The sequence below is a fragment of the Lissotriton vulgaris genome, chromosome 9, assembly GCF_964263255.1.
Source record: "Lissotriton vulgaris chromosome 9, aLisVul1.2, whole genome shotgun sequence".
Classification (NCBI taxonomy): domain Eukaryota; kingdom Metazoa; phylum Chordata; class Amphibia; order Caudata; family Salamandridae; genus Lissotriton; species Lissotriton vulgaris.
Window position 1 is genome coordinate 1164387571 of NC_141697.1, and position 24724 is coordinate 1164412294.

General features: G+C 44.0%; 1 protein-coding gene across 1 annotated transcript in view; it reads left to right on the top strand.

Annotated features, from left to right (window-relative positions):
- Window positions 1–24724, top strand: part of ITPR1 (inositol 1,4,5-trisphosphate receptor type 1) — a 1666678-nt gene that overhangs the window by 905091 nt on the left and 736863 nt on the right. The window contains exons 25-28 of the mRNA XM_086939209.1: window positions 2937–3098; window positions 15012–15182; window positions 16020–16085; window positions 23276–23413. Coding sequence (XP_086795335.1) covers window positions 2937–3098; window positions 15012–15182; window positions 16020–16085; window positions 23276–23413 — 537 coding nt within the window. The remainder of the gene's footprint in view (window positions 1–2936; window positions 3099–15011; window positions 15183–16019; window positions 16086–23275; window positions 23414–24724) is intronic.

Below are 24724 nucleotides of genomic sequence, written 5' to 3' on the forward strand. Positions count from 1 at the left end.
ACCGGGGGGCCTATAAATTAATAGTCCCGTAAAGGTAAAGTGGGGATTCACTGAGATGTTAAAAAGCGCACTCTCACATCCTGCTATGGTGATAGGTTTCCAAATGCAGGGGTAGCATGTTTTTACCGCAACTGCTATACCTCCGCCTCTAGCATTGCGAGGGAGTGCATGGTGTATCCCACAGGAAGGGCTAAATTCATGACCGCCATGGACTGATCATGCAGCCAAGTTTCCGTAAAAAAAAAAAGATATCTGGATCATCATCATCAGTAATCAAGGAAAATACTTCTTGGGAGTGACATGACAATGATCTGACATTCAGATGAATATCTTTAAGGGTAGATTGAGTGGCTGTGCCTGCAGCAGCATCTGGTTTATTATCGACTGGGGGCCTAGACTGGAGACCCTTAATAGGCAGAGGCATAGGAAGTTTAAAAGAGCAAGTGGGGCAGTGAAAAGGCCCACTAAGAGGATCCAAGGAGCCATGATAGCAATCTAGTACCTTGTGTCGCAGTATACGCAGGTTCTCAGCAGATATCATCCTGAGGAAGCCAGAGTCCCCTGCCCTAGCCCTGCCTTAGCGCTGACGGGCGCAGACGGGCAGGACTCTGGCGAGACTCAGGCGTAGCGAAGGCGCGACCGCTGCGCTAGACCGCTACGCTCCAGGCGAGGATTAAATAGGCGAGTGGCGGTAAAAAGCGCTAGCGCGCTAACCCCCAACAAGGAAGGGAACAGCCTTCCCAAGATGGCGTCGTCGTCACGTGACCCAGGAACCCCGGAGCCCGGACCCGCTAAGTAGCGGTGCTTGAATTTGTAATTATATGCGGTAAGGGCCAGGGGGGGTCGCAGCAGCAGCGGAATAAAATCAGGGGGAAATGTAACAAAAACTAACAAAGATACACAAAAGGCTTTTAAAATACAGAGCGCGAGCCACAGCACAGCTCAATTCAGAAAATCGCTCTAAACGCGGTGGTCACCTTCTCCAGGCGGACCCCGAGTCAAAGCTCACCTTGAATAGGCGAGTGGCGGTAAAAAGCGCTAGTGCGCTAACCCCCAACAAGGAAGGGAACAGCCTTCCCAAGATGGTGTCGTCGTCACGTGACCCAGGAACCCCGGAGCCCGGACCCGCTAAGTAGCGGTGCTTGAATTTCTAATTATATGCGGTAAGGGCCAGGGGGGGTCGCAGCAGCAGCGGAATAAAATCAGGGGGAAATGTAACAAAAAGTAACAAAGATACACAAAAGGCTTTTAAAATACAGAGCGCGAGCCACAGCACAGCGCAATTCAGAAAATCGCTCTAAACGCGGTGGTCACCTTCTCCACATTGTCAAAGTCTCAGGAGTCTATATTGGAATGCATAGCTAGCGTTGATTCTTTCTCTGAGTTCTCGGGCTACCTAATAAACTGGTCCAAATGCATATATATGCCTTCTATGTTCTAATGTAATTATCGTCTGCTTAGAACCTCAGTACATGTTGAGGAACAAAGGGATGCCAGCCAATAAAATGTGCCTATTCGCGTTTACTAGTTTAATTTCCTATGATCAGCCTTTCTCGTTCCCTTCCTTCATAACCAATCCCTTCAGAGCGTCATTAACCCTTGATATGTTTGCATGTGTTTTTAAAATTTTTACTTGCACTGCAATTGCCCAAACTAGTGACCCTCATCAGGATGTCAGTTCCAGCTATCAGATTTTCCTATGTCTATTGGTTTAAAAAAATAAAATAAAAGTTTATTTGTTCAAATATTCAGTGTTTATAGTCTGTTGTGGTGTATCGCTACTGCTGTATGTGTGATGGTCCAGCAGAAGCAGTGGTGCCCAACTTAGGTCGAGACCATTCTTGATTCTGAATACCCACATTGGAATAATGTACATACAGTGAAGCTGAATGGGTCATTTGCATTGTAAGTAATTCTTATTTTGCAAATAGTTTTGGCTGGTATCAGGAAGGATGCAGAAGCATCAGTGTGGCCTTTCTGTGATTGTTGGAGGTCTGGGAAAGGAGAGCTACAGCAGGCATTGCTCATAAAATGAGACCAAGTATCTGTGACGCTGTGGTGTTATTGGTGAATTGTTCTGAAACCAAATGTTAACAGGAAGGCTGATCTGTAATAGTGAGGCACAGTGAATCTGCAACCTAACAGAATGAGCAAATTGACATTCTAAAAGCAAATAAATTAGCAAATGACAACTTTTCAGTGATCCCACCTAGGAAAGAACAAAGGAAGAGACCTGCAGAATGGAAAACTAAGGAGCTTGGGGATGAACTGTTGAAAAATCAGTGGAAATCTGGTTCAACCAGTAGACTTCAGTTTCACATTAGAAAAAGCAAGTCATTTCTTTCTCCATAATTGGATATTGCTTGAATTTATAATGGAGACCCCTGATTTTTTTCCAGCTTTTTGTTCTTGGATTTTTCAGCAGCTATTCTTCTGCAGATGGCTAATGATACAGGCGAGTTTTTTTCTTATGGTCTTAAGAGTGCTGATTGCTGCAAGAACGAAGACACAGCTGTCTTGTGACATGCCCCCCCCTCACCCCCACCCCCACCACACACACACACACCTCACATCCCCAGTTTCACATCCTCTTTTCTTTCAGAAAAGGTTTGTCCACTCCTGGTTTAGGCTACATCGATTGAGAACAAACTAATCTACACTTGCTTAGGGGAGGTTGGATTCCTTTCAGAGTCTAGTATAAAAGGTGCATTCCTGTAAGTTAAGTTGCTGTCTCTCGCTAGGTATTCATTGTAGAAGTAGTTTACTTTCAATATTTTTCTTTCTAAAGGAGCAGTTGGATTTCAATATATAGTTGTGTGATCCACCTTAGTTTGTATGCAGCCATATGTTGCGCTCTATGTGAGAACTTGACTTGGGTGTGATATGTACTTTACAATGTTTAGTCAACACCTTTTGATCTGTTTGTTTTCAGTGAGGAGAATACTCCCTTGGACCTCGATGACCAGGGAGGCAGGACATTCCTCAGAGTTCTGCTGCACCTTACAATGCATGACTATCCTCCTCTCGTTTCTGGGGCATTGCATCTGCTCTTCCGCCATTTCAGCCAGAGGCAGGAAGTGCTCCAGGCTTTTAAGCAGGTCAGTGTTGTCTGGATTTTAAATGTATGTGGTAGTCTTCCTCTATTTGAAAGCTGTTTATTAAACCTGGTAGGCTGATTTACATGCAATTGCATTTTTAAAAAAAATAAAATGCACTTTTCAATTAAGTTTGTGCTAAAGGCCACCAATCTCACTTTCCATTCTGATTCTCATCGTTACATGCAAATTAAGAATAATTTTGATGCAGTTTTACTAAATTGTAAGAGTCCGTGATAGCTATTAATTGTAACATTGTGGATTTCAAAATAACGAATCTATTGTCAAAACACCAGAACTGTTATCTCTGAATAGCACAGTCATTTGTCAGTTGTAATCTAACGTGGCCTCATTGCACTTTGTTCTTGTTTTTTTTATGCCCGCTTTGGCACAATAGGCTGAGAACAGCCATATTCAGATTAGCCTTGTCTTGCTCCAGAAGGAACAGTCCAGTTCCAGGTGACAAGCAAGGTTTTTTCCAGTCAGGAACACATGTAACTCCAGAGTGCTTTAGGTCCGTTATATATGTACCACCAAGTTGCTGCAAAAACGATCCTCAACCTCACAACGCTGGCGCCGTTGGTGGCAGCAGCCGCCACACTCTATTCGAACCTGCTTCTCATCCACCTCCAATAGCTGGACACAGAAAACGGCAGACCAGGAAAATCCAGCACAACTCCTTTTATTGTGCACTTATGGAACAAGGACGACGCGTTTCGGCGTTTGCCTTTATCAAGTAACCACCATTTTGTTTTCCAACATATTTAAGTCAGTCTTTCATGACAAAATCATAGAGATAGAAAACATACTTTCAATATCATCTCAGTCATCAAATAACGTAGTCACAGTGCTAAATTAATATACTAGAACAGTGTTGATAAAATCTAATATTTACATATTTATTTACAGTTTTGTAATAGATGCCATTACGGTTTTATTAGTAGTGAGGGTCTGCCGTTTTGATGTCATAAGCGGTCGCTATGCCAGCCGGGCAATGTAGTTCGTCCGTCGAGAGCGAGAACATTGCAGGACTGCTGTTCGGCGAGATTCCACTGGGCATCATGTGACTCGCAACTGGTCGCGATACGGCTGGGTAATGTAGTTCACCCGCCGGATGCGAGCAGGGTTTGAGACTGCTTTCTAATGGAACTCCACTGACATAGTGTCCGTACCTAAGGCACTGTAAATTATGTCTTATGTCCCCTGGGAGCTCCCTGGGTTCAATAATTGTGTTAAAGAAAATGGATACTCCCCCCTCTAATAGTTATTAGTGGGGGGACTTGGATGTGATGGTGCTAATGTGGTGGTTAACCTTATGTTCAAGTGCTTTAATCGGGGATGAGGAAATGGTGACATTTTAAGTGTGTGTGTAATTATGTGACAAGCAAATAATGAATGGAAATGAGAGTATTTCCATTACATAGTGGCTTACGTGTGGCTTACCTATCATTATAATATAGCCCTGAAGCGACTAGCGTTCATGTAAAGACACCACTATTGCGGGCTAGCATTCTTGCCCTCTGTGTGGATGGGTTAATGGTATATGTGTAAGCCTATCTTAAAAAAGTGAAAGTGATATAAACTCTTTCTTACAGAACTCCTCATTCAACGAGGTAGCTTACGCCGGGTCCCTGACAATTTCATATACCTATATGTGAGGATAACTCCTCCCCACAATTAAGCCCCTTCGGGGTCTTACAGTCAAGATCTATAATGTATCTGGATTCTTTGACCCTTAACTGTTTCCTGGTCCCCACCACGTATGTTTTTAGAAATCTTATCAATGCCAAAGAATTTTAAACTGCCATTTTTGCTGTTGTGTCTTTCCTCGTAGTGGCGGGTCATGGGATAGTTGTGATCCCTGTTCGTAATGGCACGCAAGTGCTGTAGAATCCTCACCTTCAGAGGGTGTTTAGTGCTGCCTACGTATCGGAGGCCACACGGGCACTCCAACACGTAGACAGCAAATTCCGTATTGCAGTTAATCTGTTGCCTGATTTGCTTCCTTTGGCCTGTGCCGTTTATAAAGTCCTTGCAGGATTTTCCGTTGCGGTCAGCCTTGCAGCTGCCACAGGTTGTGAACCCATTTGGTCTGGGGGGCCAATTAGCTCGGGAAGTGTCCCCAGGATAAATGTGTACCAGTTGATCCCTAAGTAAGCAGATTCCAATGCGCCCTCATGATTTTTCCCAATGCCCATGCTCCCCTACTGAAATTGGTAATCATACGGGGTGGGTTGGGTTGGTTCGTTTTTCCGGGCTCGTCGTTTCTCCCTTTAGAACCTGACATCTTAAATAGGAGTTTCTCATTAATGTACTATTTCGCTAGGTTTTCGGGCCCATTCCATATTATGAATAGGTCGTCGATGTATCTGACCCACATTAAGATGTGGTCAGTATACATCTCCGATTCCTGCGACCAAACAACATGTTCGGACAGAAGCTGTCCCTGATTACGGTAAACAAACCGTGATCAGGGACAGTTTGTCCGAAACGCGTAGGTGGGGATCCTACAGGAACAATAAACCACAGAGGAACCTTTAAGTGGTGTGCGGCGTCTTCTTGACTGAAGTTTTTTTGCTACAAACATACATATATGTATATATATATGTATATGTGTATATATATATATGTGTGTATGTATGTATATGTGTGTATATATGCATGTGTGTGTGTATGTGTGTATATGTGTATGTATATGTATATATGTCCCAAAAGGACCCCAGGGCCAAAAAAAGCATTAAAAAAAAAAAAGAAAACTGCAAAATTCACGTTGGGCCGCGAATCCTGCCGAATTTTTTTTTTTTTTTAAACGAAGCACGGACTCCTGCGCTTCATTTAATTGGGGCCCCCGGGTGGGCAAGGCCCCGGGGGCATTTTATAAAAAAATATATGCGGGACTCCGCAGCCCCGGGAACAGCCACCCCCTCACCCCCGGGCTTGGTTAAAATGATGTGCAGGAGGACACTTGGCCCTCCCGCAGCCCCGGGGACCGCCACTCCCCGAGGCTTTTATTACTTCGCAGGGGCACATGGCACCCCCTGCCACCCTGTGAACCGCCACCCCCGGGCTAGGGTTAGGGTGGCCACCTGGGGAAGGTGAGAACAGAGGAATGTGGTCTTTGGCAGAGTCCAAGCTCCAAACTTCTGAAGCGGGGTGATTCATTTAAATTGAAAACCTTGCTTCCAACCATCAAGGACAGTTGGTTCAGGAATTTCTGGTCTCTTTTCAGAATTCGGGACTTCTATTTGCGTTTCTGCCAATACTACCCCTGCCCGGGGTTCTCAAGAGGATGCGGGCCGACCGGGCCCAAGTCATTCTTTTGGCTCTGATTGGGCATGTAGTGTTGTATCCCAACCTCCTGAGCATAAGCATCGGCCCTCCAGTGTAGTTGCCCCTTTCAGGAGGATCTCTTGTTGCAGCAACATGGCATGGTCCTGTACCCGCAGTATCACACTTTCCCCCTTCATACGTGGAGACTGAGCGAAGGGTTTCGATCTCCCCCGACCCCTCCAAGGTCTTTGATCCAATTTTGGCAGGCAGGCTTCCCTCCACTAATACTGTATATGCCTGCCATTAGGGGAAGGTTTGCTGTGGTGTTTCTCAAAGTGGACCCCCTTTCTGCACAGTTGTCAGAGGTGTTGCTGTTAAGCTTTGCCCTGGGCAGGGTTAGGTACTAACTGTTGCCTATTTTGGCTTTCGGGCAGCTTCCGGATCAACCAACCGTTTTCTAGCCACCTGTTGAGTCGTTTTCACAAGGCCTTGCTACACTTGCTCACTCCTATACTTTTAGTGATACCCCAGTAGGACCTTAGTCTGCTCCTCATGTGTTCCCCTTCGAGCCTCTACACCGCTCTTCTCTTCAGCTCTTGACTATCAAAACGGTCTTTCTATTGGCTGTTACATTGGCCAGGAGGATCAGCGAGCTTCAAGCTCTGAGTTCATTCTTCATACACCAGCTTTTTCACTCACAAATCGGTTCTTTGGACTCGTGCTGCTTTCCTGATGAAAGTTGTCAACATTTCATGTAAGTCAGTTCATCACTATGCCTACTTTTTTCACTCCACCTCATCCTTCTGCCCACCTTCTATTCAAGCAAAAATTTCTACAGCCTAAAATAGCCCCAAAACTCTTTTCAAAGTAGTTAAGGAACTCTGATCCAAGCATGTATCTCCATCACCTGCCCTGTCCCAGTTACAATGTGAAGAGCTGGCGCACTTTTATGTCAAAAAGCTACTGAACATACAACACTCTTTTGCGGTTCTTTAGATACAGATGTCCTAGTCTGTTAACAGCACTCCCGATATCAGCTTAAGGCTCTCTTCCTACCGTGGAATTAATCACCCTGACTATGGACAAGCTTGTTAGAAATTGAACTCTTGCCATGTTGAACTCCAGACAAGCTTAGCATGCTGGACCCAGACTGCATTCTTCTTTTGGTAAGACTCCTCAATTCCTCTTTAAATGAGGGCCCACTCCACTAGGGCAAAGGCTGCTACTATCGCATTGGCATGTAGGATATCTGTCCATGATATCTGCCAAGCTGCTACATTTGCGTCATGTATAAATGTTTACGAAGTACTACTGCTTGAACAGTCAGGTTCATTGAGACAGGCATTTTACCAGTTCGATCCTCCAGGATTTTCTGATTTGCACCAGTTTGCGCACCCACATCTTGGAAAGTATTTCTTAGGTAACTAGTCTAAGGTGAGGAATCTGCAGTTAGATGTCTATAAGTTACTTTCAATGACTCCCTTTATGATGGACTCTAACTGCAGATTCCTCACTGATTCTCCGTGCAAACTGGGATCTTCGATATGGCATACTCTGTTAAATATTGTTTGTGGATCTGCATTTTTGGTGCAGAAATAGTTATGAAAGGAACTGATGTCAGCGCGCCGGGGTGGCACTTATGTGGGTACTCTAAACGTCCCTTCCGACCAGGAGTATGCATACCCGATCAATGTCCCCTACTGATGCTCAGAGGTACTGCTTAAACTTTTCTGGATCCAGTCTGCAGCCTGGGGAATATTCTAACGTTAGCGTTCCTCTCTACTAGGAAAAGCATTGCTGAAGATAAGGAACTTGTTCTTCAGTAATAGGTTACATTTCAGGATTGTATTAAGCAGTGCTTGTAAAAGTTTAAAATTGAAGTTGCCAAGGTCACTTAAAGTTTTCTTTTAATGAAGTTTCATATGGAGTGGTGATCTCCAAATGTGAAGTTGTAGAGATGAATGCAAACTTAATTATCTTTGCTGCTCAGTTGAAGTCCTTGCTACTCAACAGTTTAAAACATCCAGTGATTTGTTAAAATACTCTTCCTGACAAGTGTTATTCCCCTCATACACTTACACTCCTTTTGAAGGGTTTTTAAATATACTAGAAAGTTGTAAACCCTTCCAACCAGCATTGTTGCATCCCCGCCATGTTTCCTAAAGACTCATGTTAATTCTTGATAGAAAGGTTCTACTCTTTTCTATTCTGTACCTGGTGATTAGGGTACAGCATCTGCTGTACTTATCTGGAGATTGCTTTTTTGACAATAAAAAAAAAAGAACTTTGGGCACAGTAGTTCTCTCTCAGGGGATCTCCATTGATGGTCATTGGCGCAGAATAATCCCATCCAAACGCGGGTATCTCAAAGCACTTTTTCAGTATGCATTTTCTTAAGTATAGATGCTTGCCTTTCCCCAGGAAGGCCTGTCGAAACACTTAAGACGAGAACATTGTTCAGCCTATAAGGAAGGTTATAATGGTTAATTCCTTCAGACTGCATTTAAAAAAGGGTAATGAATACCCATGTATATTGAAGGTTAAATATTGTGGTAGAATGCATAAATCTTTCACAAACCCTTTTTGTTTTAAATAGAGAAAGATATAGGAAAAGGACAGTGTAGCCTGCGAGGCTGCCATTGTCAGTGTAAAAACGGCATCTGTGCCTTTTACGGGCCTAGAGACCACGACATCTCATCATTCCCAGTAGGTGGCAGTTTCATTTTTTTCCAGCACCTGGTGTTTTTTTCTCTTTAAAAATCTCACGAAGAATTTGGTGATATCTATTTCACTCGACTGATTTCATCTAACCATTGGATTTTCTGCCTTATTCTGACAGACTTTTTTTGTCTTTAGTCAAATGAAATGGCATCTTTATTTGACGAGTGTCCTGCCTGTGGAAGAAAGAAGGCCAAGTCGGACCCTCATGATGTATCCATTTGCTTTGCTGAGACATTTTCCTGACAAATGTCTACACTGCAGGAAGCTTTCCAGGCATACCCTGCGGGAAGGGTGAGAAGACTCACCTCAATGGCATCAGAGGAGCGACCAAAACAGCAGGTGCAGTCCGAAGATGGGACCTTCAGAGAGCGAGGAGAAAGTCAGTCCTCTACCAGGTCTCTTCCACCTTTCTCTGAGAACTTCTGGCATAGGAGATCCAAAAGCGAAGTGAAGCCTAAAAACAATGTTACCGGTCATCGTCGAGAGGGTTGATGTCCCGAAAAGGTTCCATACCATCTTGTTCACAGCCGAGGGCTGGGTCAACATTGAGACATGGTAGGTTGACATCTAAGGGGACTACACTGTCTAGGAGTGTATTGACGTCAAGGCATAGAGGAAGGTCGTCCTCAAGGAATGTGCCAACGTCAAAGCCATCTAGGCTTACGGAGAAGGCTACAAAACCAAGGCAGAGACTTATAACAACATCCCTCGACTCTGAATACTAAGGTGTACTCTCAGTCATCTTCTATAGTGCTGCAAGACTCATCTGCTTCAATCTACTCCTCCACCAACAGCCGCCTCCTCCCTCCTGTGCCTCTTCCACCACCAGTGCACATACACCTTCCAACACCACGTCCTGTGGAAGCTCCTCCTCCTAGGCGACGATCTCACCAGCATTTGCGCTACTCAAGATCTCTCCTCCAGTCCTGGCGTTCATCTCTGCCATCCTCCAGATACAGACATAGTCACCATGCATCTATGTCCAGGTCTTGAACAAAGTTGAGACCTCATTTGACCCACTATTCCACCTCTTCCAGCACAGGCAGATACTCGACAGCCGATTCTACTCCACCACAACTCTCTCCAGTGAATAACACTTTTTAGGAGGTGCTGGTGAGAGACAATTCAAAAATCAACATCCCGATGCAGACTCCTGCACCGTGCACATCGGTAATTTTTTTGTTGTTTCACTACAGATCAGCGTCCAGTTATCTTCTACCATTGCTTCCTGGCCTGTTGGAATTAGAAACTGATTTGTTTCCTACACTGTCCTCATCCAAATGTACTCCATCGAGGATAGAAAAGAAATATACCCCCAGAGCAGAACCCACTGTTTCTCCGCGCCAATCCTCCTCTGGGTTCTGTGGTCATCCTTGCGTCGAGGAAACACCATTCCACTACTTTCATCTACTGTTCCACGAGACGAGAGGAGTAAAGTTGGATTCAATTGTACGCAAGGTTTGCTGTACCACTGCTACAATCATGAAGGCAGCAAGTGCATCAGCTCTCCTGAGTAGGTACAACAGAGCCTTGTTGAAGTCTTTGCTAAAATTTGCTGATGACCTCCCAAAAGGTAAGAGGGACGACTTTCTTGAAGGGGTCAAGGAGAGGTTGGTCTCCAAACAGGTCATCAGTGCTGCCCCTGATATATCATTACTAGCAGCCCATGAATACTATCACGGGGTGGCCTTGCGAAGGTGTTCATGGCTCCGCCTCACCGCTCTTAAACATGAATCCCAGCAACTAATTATCAACCTTCACTTCTCAGGGTCTATTCTTTTTGCCAGTCATACGGAAGAGTAAATGAGCCGATGAAGTCTGAGATGGGGAACTTGAGGACAGTGGGCGTCTAAATTAGAGCCTCAAAGGCCCTGCAAACCCTCCCAACAATGTTTTACCCAGACTGTTTAGACCCCTCACACGTACAAAGGTTGCCAGCAAACCCAACCACAGAGACTTTACCAACAGCAATGTCGTCAGCCCAGAGGAAGAAGCACTCCGCCTGATCGGGGGGAGCCTGGAGCAGGTTTTAAGCAATGACTACTTCCCCCTCTTCCGTTACCCTCCCCGCTCAAGTTTTAAACAAAGCCACTTGAACACCATCTACAGATTCTGCATTCAGAAGTAAACATCCTTCTGCATAATAATGCGGTGGAGACTGTTCCTCCTGACCATCGGGGAACAGGGATTTATTCCTGTTTTCTTGTTTAAAAAAGTCCCAGAAACCTGTTCAGATTTACTCTCGATTTGAATCCGGCCAACAAGTGGATTTGAAGAGAAATTCTGAATGCTGGCACTGCATTAGGTCTATCCCCAGTTACACCAGTGAGACTGGCTCTGTTCAATAGACCTTCAAGATGTGTACTTTCATATACCAATAGCTAAGAAGTATAGCTAATTCTTGAGGTTTTTAATGAGTCACGATCATTACCAGTACAAAGTACTTCCATTTGACCTCAAATCAGCCCCCAGAACTTTCTTGAAGTGTACAGCTGTAGTAGCTGCACACCTGGAAGCTCCGTATTTGTCTACCCATATATACATGACTGACTCATCAAGGCGTCAACACTGCACGAAGCCCAACTATATTACCAGTTGACCAACCATCTTCTCCAACGATTAGGTCTGCATAGCAATCACGCCAAATCAAACTCTGCTCCAGTCCAAAGACTGCATTACTTGGGGTGCCTCTATCAGCACTATTCAAGCAAGGTTGTTCTTTGAACAAGACTTCTCAATCCGTCTGAGGAGTCACTCTTTCATGAAAGTCTCACCTCACAGTGAGAACAGTGTCCTCTTTTCTCTGCCGCTTTGTGTATCTTTCTTATTCCGAACGCCCTCTCCAGGAGCGTCTTGAGGATCAGCGAGACCAGCTTCCAGGCAATGGAGAAGACCAGATTGCACACTCCCCGTTTTGAAGCAGTCTCTGAAATGTTGGTCCTGCCCTACAAATCTGCCTCAAGCGATGCCATTTCATCAGGATGTCCCTTCACAGGTCGTAGTAACCAATGCCTAATTACTAGGATGGGGAGCACACATGGATCCCTTCCAAATCCAGGGAACACGGACTTGGAGAGATTACATCAATCTCCTCGAGTTATGAGCAGTTCATCTAGTGTTTAAGGTCCTTCAAGACACAATCCCTGCTTTTCCAGGCAGACAACACAACAACTATGTACTAGCTCAGCAAGCAGGCGGAACGAGGTCCAGGCCTTTATCTCACAAGGCCCAGACAATTTGTAAGTGGCTGATATCCAGGGACTTGCGGATCACTGTGACTCATTTCCTAGATGTTGAAAGTGTTCAGGCAGACTCCCCAAGCAGAGTCCTGCAAGAAAACCAAGAATGGATTTGTTAAGACGACGTGCAAAGCATCTACAGAATGTGGGGCTCTCCACACATACTTATTCGCCACTGCTGAAAACAAAAATTGCCCAGGCTCTGCTTAAAGGTGATTCCAACCAAAGACACTCAGAAATGCTCTATGGATTGACTGGTAAGGCAAATTTCTCTATGCCTTTCCTCCGATCCAACCTGTTCTCAACAAACTGTCTTAATCGAGAGCCCGAATAATCTTGATTGCGCCGGAGTGGCCACGTCCATGGTGGTTCATGGACCTTCTGAACTGGTCAGAGCATCCACATCTCAAGCTGCCGTGCAGATTGGATCTTCTCATTAATTCGGGGGCCAGATGGTTCACCCCAATCTCTCCTCCTTGAGTTTGGCAGCATGGCTTCTGAGCTTGTTCAGTATGGGCATCTTAACTTTCCACAAGAATGCATGAACATTCTCAGAGGCTGAAAAAATGTCTACATGTTCGGCCTATTCATTCAAATGGAAGAGATTTTTCTTTTCGTGTTCTAACAAGAACTTGGATCCAACAACCTGCCAAGATGTAATTGTTCCATTCTCACTTCATTTGGCCAAACCGGACTTACAATTTTCTTCCTTAAAAGTTCATTCATCTGCCTACAGAAAATGTCCTTGACAAAACATTTTTCAAAATTGTTATCAAAGATTTTTTTTTTTAAAGTGTGGAAAGGTTTACCCTGCCATAAGGTGTCCATACCCTCCCTGGGAGCTCAATGAGTCTTCTCCCACCTCATGCAGGCCCCATTTAAGCCAATTCTCAAATCGTCCTTGCAATGCCTATCTTGGAAAATTGCTTTCCTCCTAGCGATCACATCGGCATGTAGGGTTAGCGAAATCCAGGCGTTGTGTTCTCATGAACCATACAGTTTTTCAGTCCAGTCCAGTAAGGTAGTGATAAGGACTCACCCAAAATTCCTACCTAAAGTCTTTTTGGATTTTCACATAAATCAGACTATCTCCTTGCCTACTTTCTTTCTGCGCCGTTCCACACCTGCTGAAAGGACTCTCCAGACGTAAGGCGAGTCTTAAAGTTTTATCTGGACAAAACAAATGATATCCGAAAGTTGGGCCAATTGTTTATGAACTGTGGGCCAGTTGTTACAGGTCTAGCCGCATCCTAACAGCCCATATGGATAGTATCTTGCATTCATGGTATGCTATCAGAAGAAAAATAAGGTTTTGTCTGGGTGGCCTAACGCACTCTCCACTAGACTGGGAGCGGCTACTGTGGCTTATTGAGAAATGTCCCTATTGCTGCAATCTGTAAAGCAGCTATGTGGAGCTCTGTTAACATGTTTAGCAGACATTATTTAGGTTTCAGATGCTAGAACTGACGCTAAAGTATGGTAGACTTATCTGAGAAATGTATTTCCTTGATTTAGTCGATTGGTCGTTCCTCTCTTTTCCGCCGCTCTTGTTGGGGATGGGCTTGATATTCTATTAAGTGCTTGTGACGATCAATGGAGATCCTCTGAAAGAAGAAAAGGTTTCTTACCCGTGATCAGAGTTCTCTCTCAGGAGAATCTCCATCGAAGCCATAAGCTAACTCTCCTGCCTCCCCAGTGGAGGTTAGACGATTATTAGAGCTCTGTGATGCTGCCACATCTCGTCAAAAAGAACTGAAACTGCCTCCTGCATGGAATGATGGGATACTGGTGGTCTCTCGCCCTTAAAGGTGCAGCCACTGTTTTTACAGTCAAATAATGACAGCCTATAAGGCTACACTGCCCCGTTTTTCTTAATCTTTCTCTCTTAAAAAAAGGGTTTGTGAAAGATTTAAGCATTCTACCAGAGTATTTGGGCTTAACTATACATATGCACGGTTATTTATTACTCTTTTTGTAATGCAATGTGAAGAAATTGACCATTATAGCCTTCCTTATAGGCTCTACAATGTTCTGGTCCTAAGTGTTACTACAAGCTTTCCTGAAGGAAGGTGACCTTCTACACTTAGGAAAATATATATTGAGAAAGTGATCCAGGATCCACACATGTGTCCAGGACTATTCAGTTATGAATTCAGTGAAGATTCCCCTGAGAGAACTGGGTTTACAGGTAAGAAACGTTTCCATCAATGAGCGAGGTGCTGGAATGCAACATTGTATGCGTGTGAAGAGACAGACATCTTAAAATGGTTTAATCTGTTGCTATTTCTGTTGAAGGCATATTCCCAATATTTTCAGGGCTTTTCCAAAGAGGTGGGTCTGTGGAAAGGCACCTGGTATGTTTGGGGGGGGGGAAGCAGATACTTTTTAGAGCAGTACATTTCAAATAAACACTGTGCATCTGTCAGTAATTTAGTAGGTGGCATCTCTAACCATTTTCTCACATCTTCCTCGAGGTGATTTACTTGTGAATAAGTCCACAATTACCATCCTGATTTAATTAGGGATTTGTACTGTTGTGAGATGGAGCACATTTAATTCACTGGGAGCAACAAGAATGCACACTGACATATCCATGTGCATGATCTGAGACTCCCTTTGAGCACTATTCCAGATCATAAATGCCACTTGGACTCTTAACGCAACAATCCCATGTTTGCTCCTGTAGGTTCAGTTGCTGGTCACCAGCCAAGATGTCGACAATTACAAACAGATCAAGCAGGATCTGGACCAGTTGAGGTCAATCGTGGAAAAGTCCGAGTTGTGGGTGTACAAGGGGCAGGGCCCTGACGAGACTCTAGATGGTGCTCCGAGTAGCAATGAGCAGAAGGCGAAGAAGGTAAATGAACAGCCATTTCATTATTTGACAATTTTGTATAGCCTTGAAATAAAAGTGTCCGATCCAGGGCACTTAAACTTACCTACCCCTCATTAAGGAGACTGGTATGGAAACATTTCTAGTTAATTATGTCACACTGCACTTTTAAGAGCGTCTTTTTTATTCATTCTTTAACCATGCATGCAAATGTGAAGTTTAACATACCTTCAACTTTGGTTTGTTCTAATGCTTACCTGCTAACACCCTTTTTCAGCCCTAAGCCTTTGTCAAAGATGCAGTGTGGGAGTTGTCGTTCTAATTGTAAAGTAAAAAAATTATTTATTCACCTGAAAATGATTTGTTAAAGAAAAGCCCCGGGTTGGGGTGGTTGCCTCCCACTGCCATGGAGGCCTACTCAAGTTTCAAAAGAGTCTCTTGTTACCCACATCACTATTTTCTCAACTTTGTTAAATATCTCCTATATTTTTTTTTAAAACAACTTTTAGCTTTGAACAATGTACAGCATCAAAACAGCTACAATCACGATATATCAAAATAGTTCTGCAATGTTCACATTTGTTTATCAGCAGTCATTCCAGTATCACTGTGGATTAATTTCATGGTGTGTATTGCTGGTCTTATCCTTCCGGCCTGCTAACCCATTGTCCGATAGACCTCTCATCCGTCTGCGTTTCCCTAACACTCTCCTCTTCCCCCATGTTTGTCATTCCTGTATCGAGCCCTTAGCATGCTCCCTGGGACTAGTGGTGGCTGAGTGGAAACAAATGAGCCCACTTATTACACCTGCTGCCTCCTTTTCAAAATGATGTATTGAGATTGAAGTCTTTTTGTTTGCAGGAAAGCTCCAACAAGCCTAAAAAAGCAGAAAGTACCAGCAGCTACAACTACCGCGTGGTGAGGGAGGTAAGGTGGCTGACTATGTTGTGTGTAGTAATTACTGTAACTTCCTGGAGTATTTACAGTTGATCAGGGTGCAGATTCTTCAATATTTTCTGTGTTCCAAGGCCACCTTCTGACATGTACATGTTCGTCCGTTTAACACATCCCTTTGATTTCTTAATGTCCACTTTACAGCAAAATATTTCGTTGCAGAAATGTCATTTTTAAATCATTTGAAATGGCGAAATGTCAGATGACGCCAAAGGATAAAGCAAGTCACTCGCCTTCCTGCATTTCAATATCTCATATTTTTAGGTGAAATTAAAGTTATCAATGAGGTTCCTATCAATCCCTTGTAAGATGGTATGAACACAAAATAGTCGCCAGTCCTAGCACATGCTTCCACCGTCAGTGAAGGTCTTTGGTCTATTTCTAGTGAAACATTGAAGTAGTGGATATTGGTTTCTGCTGAATAAGGTATTTTAATCTTTTTTTTCTCATCTAAGATAATAGAACTCTCAGATGCTGTAGGGGTTCTGCGGATCACATCCTTGTTTGGTGTAGCCATGAAAAAGCTCCATTTGTTAGTGGTTGAAGGTGCAGGTCAGCTTCACCAGTTTTCTCCCCCCCCAATGCAGACTTAGGTTTTCACCGGATTGTTTGCAGCAGTTTCTGCAAAGCCCAGTAAAGGATCTATTTTTCCTTCGGACAATGAAAGGGAATTTGAGACTGGGTAGCAGCTGGAGCAAAAACATTAGGCCCTCTATTTAGGGAGCGTGAGCTTCTCTCCTTTGAGGAATTTTGCTTTGAGTTTGAGCTACCACAGGGTAATTTTCTGCTTAATGGCGCAGTCACCGCTGCATTCTCAGAGGATTGTCAGAGCCTCGGGCACATAACACTTGCCAGTATATTGCCTGTCCTCTGGCACTGTCCAGGCTGTCACATGCCTCTATAGCTCAATGTGCAATGACACACTACAACCCCTCGAGTCGTTGAGGTCTCGTTCGTAAATACTTCTGGGTGTCCTGATCAGTGAAAGACATGGGGGGGGGGGGGGGGCTACAAGAGAAGTGATCCCTAAGGTTTCCCGCAATGCAAGATTTAAATTAACTTTTACTCACAGCCTATCTAATATCAATAAATACGTTCCCACTGACACAGCTTGCCCGCAGTGTGGGTAATGGGTGCTGAAATCCATAATATGCTCTGGTCCTGCCCCTCCTTGATTAGTCATTAGTATGTGATAGTAAGGACTTTGTCGACGTCACAGAGAAACTGATCCCCTACTCCCCTGGCCACTGCCCCCTAAGCTGGTTCCCTCTTACCACCATAAGCAAGGTTACTAGTACATTTCAAGACCTGGCCTTTCTGTTGGCCAAACGAGCGCTCACGCGACATTGGAAGACCCTTGGAGGACCCATAGTGGCTGCCTGGAAGAGATAGCTGAAGAGGTGGGAGACATATGAGGCAGGGGTACTCCTAAGAGAAGCTAAGAGGATTGTAGGCAAGATGGATGTGGCCTGAGCGTAGGAGGCCCTAGTGGAAGGATTAAAAGACCCGGAGCCTGCTCCTCCTGAGCTGATGGATGAAGGCTTGCCAGCTGTAGCCAACTCCCAATAGGAGTGACACCTTTAGTGACCATCCCGAGGGGAAATCATGCACTACATCCATAGCAGCTGGATAGAGAAGGAACTGGTTATTGAAATTTCTGAGTTGGCACCTAAAGGGGCTCCTGAGCACGAGATTTCACTTAATCTCCTAATATGTTTGTAAATGCAACTCATGACGGGGGATTGAGTGTTTACAGTTAGCAAGCATAGGGAGGAAGGGGATTATGCAAGATGACTGGTGCTAACACTCTATTTTATGCTATGTCTTGATCTAGTACCAGACAACAGATGTTCATTTAGCGTCACAATGAGATATACAATAAAAATCTGTTTACAATTAAAGGATCTATTTTCCCTTAAGACAAACACCAGTTTATCAAAGCACAATAAGCTCAGTTTGTTGTACAGCTAAGAACAGAACACAGGTGGCCTTCAGCCTGGACCTTTGACACAATCTGCACGCTCCTTGTCAATGTTAAGTTTGTAACAGTGGACTGACAGAAATTGATGCCAAAATATTCCTCCATGTAGACCGTTTCCCAACTCCAGAATGGACTTAATCAATTTGAAACAAATGTCTGCATCTGAACGCCACTTCCTGCATGGTGTATTTTCTTTTAAGTTGGCATTATAATAACTGGTATACAAAAGGTAAAAATGTTTCATAAATGTCTGGGCCATGAAGGACATCATAGAAAAGCTCAACTATAAGGCATTAATGTGCAGTGTCGGTGTACTTACTGGCCATCCACCCAAAAATACCGGATTAGGACCTGGCTGCAATGTCCAAAATGTATGTCTGATCGAACTTCATAGGATTCCTGGACTAAAGGCTACAAGTGTACCTCTGATTCCTGATTCTGGACTGGCACATGAAACTGAACAAATCTCCAAATGCCTGGAATCCTTTTTTAAAGCAATGTGATGCCACAAAGAGGCAAACAAATGTAGTAAATTGTAATTTTGAAATGCTGTGGAAAAATAATCTGCAATAGGGCAGAGTAGCCTGAATGAGAACTTAATTTTTTTTTAATTGCTAATGAAAGCAATGGTGGTTTGTCCTGGTGTTGACTACCTTTACTTCCCCACATGTTGATTTTGCCTCCGTCACTTTATCCTACATTCATTTCACCTTAACTGTTATACCGAAATAACCTCTACTTTGTCACATTTATACTTTACTGCGTTCACTTTGGCACTTCACCTTTTCCTTTAGCTTCATTGAACTATCCTTAATTTCTTTATTTTAGCTTTGACGTCATCGGAACCCTCATCATAACCAGAAATTTTATTAAATGTTATTAGAATTCCTAAAAATGTTACCTTATTCTTATACCTACACAAGCCTTAAATGTTTCAAAATTAATGAACGCTAAGTCCCATACTCCTAACACTCGGCAATTTAGTAGTTAAATGTCATACTTGTACTACTTCAAAATTAAAAGTAAATATATTTTACTCAGTTAAGCATAACCCTGCACTGTATTAAATGGATGTTTTAGTAATTTATTTTTAATAAATCTGAATACTAACCATAAGCCTTTATTCATTTTATATCGATTACTTTTCGACTATTTATATTAGCCTGATCTTAAGAAAAGGTTTGTTAGCAAGTATAGTTTTCTTTTTTCTTTTTAAAACCTTAAGACTGGTTTAGTACCTTTCTTGAAGCTTGGGCATAGAGAGAGTTGAACTAAATGCTGACAAAATAAAGGTGTGTTCTCCAAGTGATGGGGCAATAGGGGCTGAAGTAAAGGGGACAAGGTAAATGTTGTATTCCAGAAGAGTGATAAATATATAATATGAAATGATTCAACCGGGAGAATTGTGATTTAGTTAATGTAAAGTGCAAATGTTGCTGTGGCAACTGGAATTGAACATTTAGACCAAATGTCAGTAGTTACGTTGAGAATGACAATGTCTGTTCATAATGGATGGGTGTGAAATTACAGCTCGTGTTGGCTGAAGCTCACTGCAGTAAGCTTTTGCTGGAGCTACTCTCTGGCATTCTAAATCCCTACCCAGAATAGCATACCCACTTGTGATACCCACAACACTACAAAATGACAAATGACCCCCACCTTGTGTATTCATCTGGCTCAATATTTTGTTTTAGACCCCGGTCAATGGATTAAAATCTTCTGGTCATTGACATCTGATGCCTCGTCTTTGCATACATTGTTTTTTCTAGTTATTTCACTACTGGAATAAGTAGATCAGAATTACTGAAATGTAGGTGTGGCATTCTGATATGGGTTTGTGGAGGTGGGTGACCTGTTGTCATTATAATTACTTAGAATCAATGAGGAATGAAGCACATATATCAACCATCCAGAGTCAAGTAAATTTTATTGTTAACCCTCAACCACACTTTCACAGTGCACAGTATGTTTTTTCTCCGCTGGTGAGGTAAGGTGGCTAGTGTCATCTGGTCGTAATTATTTGAGGGGTCGGGTCTTCAAGTGATTAACCAACCTCCACCACAAGGGAGACTGAATGATTATAGTTGTGTAAAGTGATTAAAAATATCTCCTTTGGAGGAGCTACGCTCGCAAACAAGATGGCCGCATAGGCTCCGGCCTCCGTCTCCCGCCGGACTATCCTGTTAGATATCCTGATTTTAAGCCCGACCTCCATCTGTAGGAACCGTTGCTGAGTCTGATTGTGCAATCCCGAGTGTTCTACTGACTCGACTGAGTTACACCGTGTTGTATTTCTCGGCCTAGCCCAGCTGGTGAGCCGGGACCTCGAGTACTGGCCCGGCCGGGTTGCAGTTGAACAACATCGGCCGTGGGACCTGGACAGGGTCCGGTCTCTCGCTGCTGAGGTCATTTTGCCCTCCCCAGGTTCGAAGGGTTGGGGTCCTCGCTCGCGGCAACGGAGGATCGCTTGCTGTGGCGGTCCTTGATTGGCCACCCTGCATGGCCGTCCGCTCCGTTCTTGCCTGTTCCCTCAGAGTTGGTCACTTTGGGGACGTGGAACTTGCCTGCCAGTGATCGAGCGGAGATGGGTCGGACGGAGTGCGAACCGTCGCTGAGGACCGTCTTGGCCGCCATCGGGGGTCTACATTTGCATGTGGAAGTCATGGTCCACAAACTGTCCACTGGAGCAGTTGGGACTGTGGGCCTGAGACCGGACACTGATTCGCTGCATGACTTTTCGCGAGCGGGGTCTCCCGCGGTGCACGCCTGGTCGGTAGATGATGGCCCAGAGTTGAATGCAGTATCGAAGCCCTTGACCAGCGAGAAAGTACACACGGATACCCTTGTACTTGTGTGCGCAATGCCGCAATTGATATCTTGTTCAATGGAGGTGGAACCACTCGGCTCTGTGTTTCCGGAGTGTCTCTTTTCTGACTTTTGGATTGTTCTGACATTTTCTTCCTCCCTGGCAGTTTCATCATTCTTTCAGAGGAAACCGCGTTGGGACTTGCGGTCGGAGAGGGGGTGCTTGAGCGCGCCTGGAGATCCAGATGGCCTACCACTCTTGACTTGTGTTGGACTGAACTTTGTTAAACTCCTTTTTCATTTGGCTTCTCCTGTTGAGGGAGTGGTTCCGCCTGTGAGAGCCCACATTGCAGATCGGAAGGGCCAAGGATGAGATTGTCTAAACTGGGCTGATACTATGGCAACGATGGATATGGGATTTGCTACCTTATTTTGCGGAGGGTTGGGTGATGCTTAGAACTTCCCCTGATTGTTTTGACTAAATATCCTGAAGTTTTTAGTTATAGTAGGGGGTTGTTTGTCTCTGGCGGGGGGAGAGGAGTCCGGGAGCCTATATGTCGATTTCCTCCCCCCACTCTTTTTTTCTACTTTTAGTACCCAGTTCGTCGGGCGGCAGGCACACTGCTAGTTGGGGTGGGGCGGAAGCCTTGTGCAGGGTGGAGGGTTGGGGTTTGTTTGATTGTCTCCCTTTTTGTCCTGTATGTTCAATCTCCTGTACCGCTTTTGTTATTGGGTGCCATTAGACGGATGGTCCTAGCCATCGGGTGGACGGGCCTCTAGGGTGGCGTTATTTCGTTTGTTTTTCCCTATGTGCCGGCTTGTTACTGGGTATCGGTTGTGCTAATCGATTGCTTGTTGTTCAAACCTGTTTTTCTCTCTTGCCACTCGTTATTATCCTGTCTCCCAATATACTGTTGTTTCGGGTGGTGGGTCTCACAAAGATGCTATTAGCACTGCCTGTAATCTACTGTATGTTCTTGGGCTGCCCGCCGGCATGCAATATGACTTCTGTTTCCTGAGGGGTTACCCGTCTGTCCAGCCATGTTGACTGAATATTGTGGCCGACTTCCTGATGTAAGGCACCTGCTGTTGGTTTATGTTTTACAATAAAAAGAATTTAAAAAAATATATATATATCTCCTTTTCTGTGAAGGGTGTTTATTAATCAGGAGAGGGATATGATTTAAAGAAATGGTGGTGCTTAAGTGGATTAGTTAGTGGTTCTACTAATAGAACTACAACAGATGAAGTGGGTGCAGAAACGATGGCGATGCAGGCAAATGACCAACCTTTGAGAGCAATATGGATGCACTTAATAGGCGGTTGTGTAAAATGAGTAGGAGAATGGGAGCATTTTTTAATGTGCCAAAGGATGATTTTGCTGCTCTGTGTTTTTATAGTTAATTTTACTGCTGAGCTGGGCAAGGGTCAAAGTTGGGGTTGCAAAGGATGAGAAATGAGGATTGTTATGAGAGACTTCCTGTCAGGAAAGAGCAGTTGCCAAGCTTCTTTTAAGTATGTCTGCTTAAGAAAGGGCTAACAAACATTTCCACAAAGACTTGACACTTAACCAACAATTGTCATGTTAAGTGGAGAAGTGTGGCTCAGGGGTTAGAGGCGGCAGACCCGGAAGCTGAGATCGGCCCTGGACCAGGGTTCAATTCCCTGCCTCGGCGGGTCTTGGGCTCAAAAATTCCCCGGACTCGATAATTCTCGCTCCGGTGCCTTCTCAACTCACGGGTTCACACTCTGCGACTCTGGGCAATAGCTTGCTTAATCTCCACAACGGCCCCTCGCCTGCCTGCCTGGCTTTCACCTTGTGGATACCCTGCCGGGGTTATTTCACAGGGGAATACCAGGACGGGTTCCCTAAGCAAGCGCCGGGAAACCCTTTGTGGGTAGCTGTGCGCTATATAAGCTCAAATACATACATACATACATACCATATTGGTTATGATAGCTGTCATCCTACTCAAATATCTATGTTAACGCCCCATGTCTGATGGTTCATTGTCCCCTAGTCTGTTTGGTCTGAGCTCCTGGTTGAAAACTTAATGGAATGTTGACCCTCCACTCATGCCTCGTAATTGTGCCACCCAGCCCAAACCTCCACTGTCAATCCTTGTTTCCTTAACTATACTGATTGCACCCCCATGCTAGCTATACCTTCTGGGTACAACAACTTGGTAAATTTCCCACACTTTAGGGCTCCCCACATGAATTACTTGTTTTTTTATAGATTTTTCAGATCCTTTACTTGTCCTCTGCTGTATTATGGCGTGGCTTAATTTTACGATCACAGAATTCTAGTCCAATATCCTTGCCTACTCCATGTAATCTCCCCAAGATATGACTGACTGTTGGTCTCTACTTGCAGATTCTGATCCGCCTGAGCAGGCTGTGTGTTCAGGAGGGTGCATCAGTGCGAAAGAGCCGGAAGCAACAGCAACGGCTGCTACGAAACATGGGTGCTCACTCTGTGGTGCTGGAACTGCTGCAGATTCCTTATGAGAAGGTCAGGTTTGTTATATGTAGATCTCTACAACAAGGGCTGAGGGCTTTTACATTCTGTGCCACTCCTTAGATTGTCTACCAGAGTTCCCTTTAGAACTGCACTATAGTTTATTTTGAAGTCTGCATGTGATTTACAAAACTTTAGCTATTTTTCCAACTCTTACCAACATTTTACCCTTTGGTCTTGAACTAAGAATCGAAGACTCAATTATGCACTAAGCCAATCTCAATTATCCCTTATGTTCAGTGTTCCAGTATGAAGTATGCAGAATGACCTTAGCTCTTCTAAGCTTCTAATCCTAGGTATGTTTGGGTAAATTGACCTCAAAGTCATCCCTTCATCGCAACTGAAAGCCATTACCTTTAGGGTGTTTTCTTGGTGTGATTTACTAGTGGAGGTAATGTCAGTAGCTTGATTTATTTTCTCCAGGAAGCGTTCTTTCTGTTTGAGTAGATAATCCATGAGTGACACAGGTCCTGTGGGGGCATAAGGGTGTAGTTTGCACTCAAACTGGGCCCCTTACACTGTCATAGTAACAATCTATTACACAGCGGACTATACATTTCCTAACCAATTGCAGACAAGGCTTTATTGCTGGTCCACATATCTTCTCTCCAACTCCATAACTAGCTACAAATGTGATATCCAGTTTGTCCAAGTTTTTTCTTTCAGTCGCATACTCAATCTAAAAACCATTGAGCACATGGACACCCTTTCATTCTAGGGAAAGATGTTTTACACAGTATTCTGCAAGATTGTCTCTTTAAAATGCCAACCTTTGACAAACAAATACTCAATTTTTGCTAAAACCTTCAGGCGCCCCAGCTACTAGAGCTCATCAACACCTTTTTTTTTTTGCTGGTGTCTTTAGCACCTCTATTGGTACTTTTGTTTGAATTCCTATTTTGAAGTTTGGCAGAGAAACGAGAAGGGGATGTAACAGCTTTAAATGAATGTAGACGAGAGCTTTATCATGTTTAAGCTGTGACCAGATACTAGTACTTCCATTTAACTGTGACCGGTCCCAAAATGTATTTTGGAGGCAATGTGTTACGTGTTGGGACTGTCCTGTCCCTTTTTCTTTGTCCGTTACAATGTTTGGCTTGGATATGGTTCTTTTCGGTACTGCATGAACCATTCTCTGTAGTGTGCTCTTCTGTGCTTTAATGAGATCTGCACTGAATACGTACAAATGCATACATATGTGCATACACATTTAGCACTATGCAAAGTATGCATTTATGCACACTTTGTGCCTCACAGTCTGGAATATTATAGCCTAGTGTTAAATTTCTGCTTAACTGAGACTGT